Here is a 9,625-nt window from a genome sequence, read left to right on the forward strand (position 1 = left end):
TAATAACCACATTATGAAGAAAAAACAGTAAAAAAAATCTAAATTTACTTTGCATGGATAACTTTTGTATTACTGTTCCATTTTCTTCCTAAACTTTGAATTTTTGACGAATTTCAACATCTAATTAGGCTACATGTGACAATATCATTGGAAAGAAGATAAGCTAGAGATGTTTTTAAGATCATTGGCAATTCACTATCATCTTTAATTTTTTTTTTTAATAGAATTCCAAGTAGTTTTTTTATCATGGTTCGTACTTTTGTTAAACTTTGGCGGCTCGTAACTAGCTATCCAATCATTATCTGGATCTGAAATTTATTTTACTTGACTAAAGACATATTCGATATTAATTTGAAATAATAAAAGCGATTGAAAACACGCGAGAAAAAAAAAGCAGTTTTTAGGTCAAATTTCGGAAAAAAATAAATTAAAACAAAAATGTAAATTTAAAAAAATAGCCCACTTAGGGTAAAATGGGCGAACTTGTATTCTTAAAATGACCTTACCTATACACCTACGAAGTATGTCTAATCTTCCGCCAAACACCCTGTATTATAATTTAAGTATGATTAAAATATTCTTGTTAGCACCAGTTGCAAGTGCATTTCAGTAGCACTAATATAAAAAAAAATGTTAAGACTCTTGCTGTTTTTACATAGCATAGGTAGGTACGTAATAGTCATATTAGTATTATTATGATTAGAAACAAGTAAGCTTCTTTGTTATTAATATTTAAATATACAATTCTTTGTATTAAGCATGTAAAAATTTAGTTCGAGTTTTCTTTTTCGTAGTAATTGGCAAGCAGAACGAACGGGATTTACCTATTTAGTATCCTAATCCCTAAGTGGTTTTCAGTTTTAATACACTTATGATAATATTATCTAAGTACCTACTGTAAAACTGAAAAACATTTATTTTAGTCAAAATTAACAATTTAAATATTCGTTAAAAATAATTTAAATTCGTTTTTTTATGACGATTCATTAGAAAAGAGGCGCTTCATAGGTTCCGCACACAGGCGCTGCCGGCGGTCGGCGCGGCCCTGGGTAGATAGGTATTTCCAAGAGTAGCCGTGTGTAGTAAAACTTTAAGTGGTGGTCGTGGATGTGACCAATATTTGTAATAAGTATGTAGAGCTTTTTAAAAGCCTATTTGCAAAAATAAATGACTTATTTTTTTGTTTTTTGAGTTTTCAATATTTTAGAACACATAGTTATAAATTAACAAAAAAAAGAGAGAAGGAGGATAAGGAGAAAAGAGAATTTTGAAAGCTACCTAGGGGAAAAAGAGTAAAAAATAAAAATTATCGTGGCGAAGCCACGGATAGAGTTAAAATGGTTTCTCTATTACAGCAACTCACGCTAACCAAATGAGCGAAAAATGTCGTTATAAAATGTCACCATCGTTAAAAATGTTGACGACCCCTGAAAGTGGAAGCAACGTAGTAAACCATGCAGATTGATGGGAACATTCTATTTTTTTCCATCACCGTGTTCACTACTCCACCTCCAACATGACCGACATTATTTGGTAAGTCATACATTACATACCTACTCATAATTACTTATTATTACATACCTATGGTTTTATACCTACTTATTACTTTAATACGTCTATTGGTTAAGTCAGTTCCTTGCCAAAACATTTTTTTTAAACTTAGTTAATAAGGTAAATTGAAAGCTTTTTTATCGGCCTACTTACCTTTAGTAGAGTAAAGTTTTTTCTATGCCTTTACTTACCTAAACCACACGACACGAGCAAAATCCGAATCAAGCTAACTGCGCACTTCGTTGGAATGCGACTCTTCTTCCACTCACCCGAACACCGCTCACTTCGTCCTTACCCATATTACGTCCATGTCTCTTACCACTAATGTGACGTCACGGCTGCCAGGTGCGCAGCTACTTAATTCGCCTAGGTTGTAAACCTAAACTAGGTGGTTCTTTACGAGAAGTCGTCTTGAAAGTAGGTAGGTAGATAGACCTAACCCGTTTCAAAATAAGTAACTAATTTAATCTATCCAATTGCTGTGAGTTCACCTGCTTCCAAATAGGTACCTAAGTATCAGTAGGTACCTGAAAATAAATAACTGTTTTACCCGGTTTGTTTCTGAATAAATTGTCCCGTTAGAACCTTGTAATTTTTGGCGTGCACTGTTGTAGTGATCACACAATAAGTATTCTTTACGAGATCGAATCAGAAATGAGGAGATCCGTAAACGAACTAAAGTCGCTGACATAGCCCAATGGATTAGAAAGTTGAAGTGGTAATGGGCAGGGCACATAGTACGCAGAACTGACGGCCGATGGGGCAGCAAGGTTCTGGAGTGGAGGTCTCGTACCGGAAAGCGCAGAGCGTAGGACGTCCACCCACGAGGTGACCTCATAAAGGTAGCGGGAACGCGCTGGATGCAGGTCGCCACCAACCGGCCATTGTGGAAATCATTGGGGGATGCCTGCGTTCAGCAGTGGACGTCCTATGGCTGAAATTGATGATGATGATGACCTAACAATATTATTCAGAACAGTGCCTGGTTTCATTTCATTATTGTTTAAAATTTTAATTGCAGGGATCACCGCCCCTTCTACGTGTATGATCAAACCGATCCAGAAACGTTTAAAGTCATCGAGAAACGCTACCTACAATTCCTGGACAACGTCAATGACGTCACCACGGAACCGGTGACGGTCTTCCATCCACTCGGGTCGAGGCAGACGGAAGAGCTGACGCTTATTAGGGAAGTGAGCAAGGAGCTTCAGACCAAAAAGGAGGAAGATATCAAGAAGTCGGTAGGTTGAAATTTGGATAACTTATTAGTTATCTATTATTTACGATACGAACTTGGAACACAAAATATGCGAACGTCAGGCCTCCCCAACCCGTCTGGTCAGTGCAGGCCAAATCCCCCATTTGTCTCTGTTAAAAGTTAAAGTAAAAAATCGTCAACAAAATAACCAAGTCTTAAATTGTTACTTAATACAGCTCTCGTTCCCATCCCACTGCTACTCCTGTGTAGCCAGGATCTACAGCTTGACCGCCAATAAAAACCCAACGAGTGAATGTCAAGCTTGTCCCGGGGGAAAGTTTAACTGTCATTAGACCCGCAACGAAATTAATCAGCTTTGCTTTTTTACCCGACTGCACCAAAAGGAGGGTTATGATTTTTAATCCACATTTATTATTCCACAGCAACAAGCAGCGGAAACTGAAGAGAAGAAGGAAGAAGTAAAAGAAGAAGAAGTTGAGGAAAAAGAAGAAGTTAAGGAAGCGGACGACGAGCAAGCTACTGAGAAGACAGACGCGTAGTTTTAAGTTCTATAATTATTGAATAAAATGCGAAAGTAACTGTTGTTTTCTTGAGAAAATCTTTTGATCCCCAACAAAATTCTAAGTGAAGGCAAACCCCCCTAGGTGGACCGACGATTTGGTGAGGGTCGTGGGAGGTGCCTGGATGCGGTCGTTATGGAAATCCTTGGGGAGGCCTTTGTCAAGCTGTGGACGTCACTGGCTAAAACGAATGAACGAACTCTGTCGTTACCACGTTGTCACTAAGTAGGAAGCATTTTCAGACCTAAATCATTGAATCGATTTAGATGAAATTAGATAGCATTAGTTTGGGATCCAAAGAAAACAGGATACATTTTTTATCCCGGTTTTAAGGGGAGATGTGCGCGACAAAATTTGTGCCTGACCGTTTTCTCGGGTGAAATCGCGGGCAAAAGCTATAAGTATGGGAGAGGCCCGGGAAGGGGTTACCTACACCATATCGAATTACAAATGATCGAAAATCAAAATATCGAACACGTTTCATCGAACGATCGAAATATCGAATGATCAAAATATCGAATGCTCAAAATATCGAACGTTCAGAATATCGAATTTACAAATGATCGAACGATCAAAATATCGAATGATTAAAATATCGAAAAACCAATATAGAGGTTTTAATTAAATGTCACACGATTAATGTAAATAAAAGAGTGACATTGACGACGACACGACGTTACAAAAACATCCTCCCGTGCCGCTCCCATACCTCAGGCACATACTGAATTAAAAGCTAGACCTATAGTAACTAATATTTGCTTACAATAGCTGCGATAAAACTGCTGTCAGACACTCATTTACCGGACGTTCTGAGCCGATAACAGACGGTGTTATTGACGTAGAATAGGACTTTGTATCATTACACTATCCAGACGAGAGGCGACTATAAGTACTTCCCTCTCTCCCCGGTCACTACTTATGGCTAGATACACTGGCGTATCTGGCCAAAGATAGGGGAGGAGGGGCGGCCTTTGTCCAGCAGTGGACGTCATTTGGCTGAAACGAACGAACTGGCGTAGGGTTATTTTTCAAGGGGGGCTCCTTACATCCGCATCAACCGCCTCTGTGGTCTAGTGGTAAGACCACCTACTTCAGACGCAGAGGTCTCGGGTTCAATTCCCAGTGGGGGCAGATTTTTCTGTTCGGTTTGGTTGGTGGTAGGGCTTGTTCTGAGTCCGCCTGGCTAGCTACCACCATCTTATCTTAAGTCTGTCGCCATAACAACAATGTTAACAGCATTGTTGTCTTCCGGCAGTTAGAGGTAGGATAGCCAGTTCCTCCGTGGTTGAGGATTCCGGGTGAAGCTCGCTACCACCTTCGGCCTGATCGTCACTTACCATTCAGGTGAGATACAGGCCAAGAGCTTCCTCGTTGTGGAAAAAAAATGACTTGTCAGATGGATACGCGGGGGTGCGATTAGTATCATAGCTCATGACTGAGTAAGTAGGTACTATCAATCAACTATCATCTTTGAATCGGTACCCCAACATCCTCGGGTGGGCACGGCCGAGGAACGCGGGTTCGATCCCCGCCGCTGCTCGACCATTTTGTGGTAGGTTACTCGTATCACAAGCATATTTAGCTTACCACGAGGGGTTAACGGGATTATTCTAAAAAAACCTGTCCTATAGGTTGTCTGGAAGAGAACGCTTCAAAGTGATAAGACCGCCTAAAATGTGCAGTTTCTTGTTGTGTACCTACTAATTTCTTGTGTGGTGTACAATTAAGTGTGTTCTATTACATTACTGTCCCTAGAGTTTAACCAGCTCTTTAGTTTAACTGCACATCTAATAAAGTAATTTAAAAACATTTAAGTGAGTATTGAGAAATTCTTCATTGTGTTTTACCACATACCTACCTACCGATTGTGTACTGTGGATCTGAAATAGTTCTTTTGACTGAGGTAGGTACAGTCAGCGTCAAATAGTGAAACCCAAAGTGGTCAAAAAGTTCACAACTTTTCCGATTGTAACAAAGACGTGTTGCGAACTTTTTGGTTACTTTTGATTTAAGAGTAGGCGCACAGGATTACTAATGTTTGGCCAAAAAACGTTTCCCAAATTATCACATCGCAAACAACGTTTCGCAAATTTTCATTTGGCAAAACAACTTATTGCAAACTTTTAATTCGCAAATGTCGTTTTTGGCATATTATTGTTTAGCAAATTATTGTTTGGCAAAGTATGTTTTGCCAAATGTTTCATTTGGCAAAAATATTTCACGATAAACTATTTACAAAACAATTTGATTGGTGCATAGAATGGAATACAAATTAGCTTGTGGTTATTATTTTGTTTAGTGGGTAGTTAATATAAATTTTTTTCTAAATAAATTTTCATATTTCATTCTTTTTATCGAAATTTCCAAATGATTCATTAACAATAGAGATAATTAACTAGCGCTCGGCGGCCGCTCTGCCGCGGCACGCTTCGCTCGCCTTCGCGCATTAAGGGTCACTGTTCTAACCTAACCTACTATTTTCTACAATACCTACTTTTTGCAACCATACTATTTTCTGCAATCTCTCTGTTTTACATAAAATTATTGTGAAAACCATGACCATGTGCCTTATGCTTTGATTTGTGGGTAACGGTGGGTACTCGTAAGTATGTGAAGTGTCAATTTGACCAAGCAAATTATTTGGGATATAATATTTGGCAAAATAAAACATTTGCTATATAAACATTTGCCAAGTAAAATTTGGCCAAATGTTAATTTGACCAAATGAATTAGTTGCGAAAAGTACAGTTGCTAAAAGTTTATTTGGGAAATGAAACTTTGGCGATAAGTTGTTTGCGAAGTGAAATTTGGCGAAAAGTAATTTGGCCAAACGGAAGGATACCAGGCGCACACCGTTGATTTTTAGTTGACCGATAGTTGTGCCCGATTTCAAATTGTATGAAGAATCGGCCAAATCGAATCGGCGTAGTGTGGGCACTCCCATACATGCCCATACTGATCAACTGCCCGACTAAACTATCGGCCGACGAAAAATCAACGGTGTGCGCCTACTCAAAGAGTGATGATTTCAATTTGGTAAAGATACAAGGATGGGACGGGTCAGTAAGTAAAGGTAAGAAGTTGTCTAAAGATTATTTATTCTTAAAACTTAATTCAAACAAGTTCAGGCAACAATATTTGTCTAATACTTCAGTTGTGGAGTTTGTTAGTAATTAAACGTTACATATTGGCTATAGGTTGTTTATTATAAATTCAATGAAAACATGGAGTTAAGGCAACAATAAGTCTCTATAGACGTCTACAACCTGAGCTAACTGCGTACCTCATTGGAATGCGACTCTCCCTCACACCTACCCTTCCGTACCAGAGCGGTGTGACGTCACGGCTGCCAGGTTCGCAGTTAACTCAACCGGGCTGTATCGGTAATCTCTGTCAGTCAACAGGAAGACAATTGTGATGTGTTAAGCATATTGCTGTAAGTTTCAACGTTAGGCGTTAATATCTTATGAAAAGAACCGTTAAAATTCATTACATAGCGTATAAACACATAATTGTGTTGCTGTCTTCATAGATTCAAATCTTAAGAAATAAAGAAAGCTAAATATTACAAAAATTAAGGGACTCTAGAAAAAATATCATCACGTTATATCTCTAATTTTCTTAACAAACTAACGGGTAAATCAAAATACTTCGTTTATAAAATATGAAATGATTACCATAAAAAAGTATAACTATCCGTAATAATACATGAGAATATAATGTAGACTAAGAGTTGTCGGTCATAACGTCTTCTTCGTCTTCCTCGGGTTCAGCGAGATCTGGGTGACATACTCTTATGTGGAGGTTCAGGTTGATTTTCACGATGAAACTCTTACCGCATGTTGAACACTTGTACGGTCTCTTCACATCGTCACATATTGTTGATGGATGAGCACGGGAGATGTGTGTTCTGAGCAACGATGAGTGCATCGTACGATCACACTGCGTGCATTTCACGTGACAATCGACCGGCTGGCCCTCGTGTGTCTGTCTGTGCTTCTCCATCGTTATTTTGGACACAAAGAGCTTATGACAGTAGTCACATTTGAAATTTTTTACTTTAGTGTGCTTTTTCATGTGTATTTTAAGGCAGTTTTTAGTTGGGAACATTTCATCGCACTTCGAGCATTTGAACTTCTTTATATCGTTGTGTAGCTGCATATGAAGCTTCAAATAAGCTTGCCCAGTGAAGTTTTTGCCGCAAATCTCGCAATTTATAGTACTTGTTGATGAATGAGTCTGCATGTGGCTTTTTAGAAACTGTGCAGCCACAAAACTGCGGTCACAGACTTCGCAAACGTACTTTTTGGACGCTGCGCCTTCGTGCTTACTTCTATGTATGTCCAGATGATACTGTGAGTTCACTTTCACGTCGCACTGGTCGCATTTGAATTTGCGACGTTTTTTCGGCCCCTCTTTCGCTGCCGGAGGCTCTGGCTCCATAATCGGCGCATCTTTGTCGTTACCGTGGAACTTTTTATGCAAAATCAAATACTCCATGCCTTCGAACGCTAAATCGCACACATCACATCTATACGATGGCTCGTTTTGCTGTTGTTTCAGTTCATAAGTCACAGTTTCAGCACCGTTGTAACTCTCCGCCATTTTTTCGCGTTTTACTGACGAACGATTGTCTTTGTCGCTGCCAGCCGGTTCCATCATACTTTTCATCCAATGGTCTTGTATACCGACGCCGGATTTCGCCTCCATTTGTACACCCGACAGACGCTACCAAGACGCTATACGCACATAGCTCTCTCCACAATATTGATCCATAAAACGCGATGCTGTGCTACCAAAATCGCGTAAACAGCTTATTGTTGCGATAGAAACGTTAATCGCACATTGTTGATGTGTTTCTCGAGGATATTTTACAACATTACGACGCGGTAACACAAAAGCAAGCCTTGTTACAGTACCATAAATTCCAAAAGAGAAGCGAAGCGCAATCGTTTTTTCATATAGATGACCCACGCTGAACTGTCCCACCAAACTCAATGACAGGGGGGCGCTACCATCATTCAACTATATGGTTTCCAACAGTGTTGCCAACCCAAATTTTAGAAAATTGGTAGATTATGTGCCAATTGTTGGTAGAAGTTGGTAGAATGTAAAATGCAAAATTGGTAGATCTACCACCTCAACTTAGAAAAAAAATTAAGATTCATTCATAAAACCATGGAATAGAAAGTCACCTTTCACACATGCTACATGCTTTAAACTATTTGCATGTTTATTTAAAATAAATCTTCCACCGGCACACTTTAGATCACACCTACATGATTTACAATAAAAATATCCTTCACCCTTAGTACTTTCTTGAAGCCAACCTGCAAATTCCTTATCTTTCTCCCATAATTTTGAATATTTTTGGTCATAGTGCCTTTTTCTTTGTTTTCGTGGCCGAGTTCCTAACCTAGAACTCCGTGTCTCGCTTTCGCTGCTATCAGAATCCATTATTAAAAAGAAATACATGCCACGCAACCGCTAATTAATGCAAGCACCGTTTAAACGGAGTTTTCGAGGAGCAAAGAAAATATTCATTAAAATCACTCTATTTCGCAACATAGCAAGCTTAACACACACACACACACACACACACAATCCAAATCCAAACGACACACAGATCACTGAGCAAGTAATGGGATCATCACAGATGAGAGAGAAATCAGAGAAATAAATAATTACCACAGACTTTTTTATAAACTTGGCTTCACACGTTTGGGCCACAGACTAAGTAGTAAGAAGAGAACAGGGTGGCTAATTATTGTCGGGTTATAGACGCGACATTGTGGTGATATGTGAAAATTAAAAAAATAGGTAGATTTTAGGTCTAGGGTGGTAGATAGGTAGACTGAAGTGAAAAGTGGTAGATCTACCAAAAAGTTGGTAGATATGGCATCACTGGTTTCCAACATGGCAAAAATCGGAACCAGTGATCCGGTATTGACGGTGGCGCCTCACTGTCAATGTCATGCATAGGACAGTTCTGTATTTTGGAACTATAGCGGATAAATGACAGAAGCTACTTTTTAATTGTTGACAGATGATTGTTGCCAGTCTAAAAAATATCGAGTGACCGAGCTGTTAAATACTAGCGATATTCTCTAACATGTGTACACGGCTTTAAAAGTCAACAAAAAAAAATGTAAATAATATGCAAAAAGTTTATCCTTTTTGCCTTCACATGAATTTCTTTCAGTGTAGGAGAAATTAAAATTGTATTAAAATCCTAAGGTCTTTTTTAATTAACCAGGTTTAAAATTGTCCAGAAATCAAACCTTGGACAGATTTT

At 38.8% G+C, this 9,625-nt stretch overlaps 2 protein-coding genes across 2 annotated transcripts; one reads left to right on the forward strand and one right to left on the reverse strand.

Annotated features, from left to right (window-relative positions):
* The first annotated feature begins 1,449 nt into the window (after positions 1-1,449).
* Positions 1,450-3,348, forward strand: LOC135085723 (uncharacterized protein PF3D7_1120000-like). The gene is made up of 3 exons (XM_063980522.1): positions 1,450-1,533; positions 2,573-2,792; positions 3,193-3,348. Exons 1-3 carry the CDS (start codon positions 1,517-1,519, stop codon positions 3,307-3,309), a joined length of 354 nt encoding a protein of 117 aa, XP_063836592.1. The 5' UTR covers positions 1,450-1,516; the 3' UTR covers positions 3,310-3,348.
* Positions 3,349-6,411: 3,063 nt separating this feature from the next.
* On the reverse strand, positions 6,412-8,286 carry LOC135085778 (zinc finger protein 25-like). The gene is made up of 2 exons (XM_063980577.1): positions 7,008-8,286; positions 6,412-6,705 (listed from the first exon to the last, which is right to left on the reverse strand). Exon 1 carries the CDS (start codon positions 8,038-8,040, stop codon positions 7,057-7,059), a length of 984 nt encoding a protein of 327 aa, XP_063836647.1. The 5' UTR covers positions 8,041-8,286; the 3' UTR covers positions 6,412-6,705; positions 7,008-7,056.
* Positions 8,287-9,625: the final 1,339 nt, after the last annotated feature.

The sequence above is a fragment of the Ostrinia nubilalis genome, chromosome 29 (assembly GCF_963855985.1).
Source record: "Ostrinia nubilalis chromosome 29, ilOstNubi1.1, whole genome shotgun sequence".
NCBI lineage: Eukaryota > Metazoa > Arthropoda > Insecta > Lepidoptera > Crambidae > Ostrinia > Ostrinia nubilalis.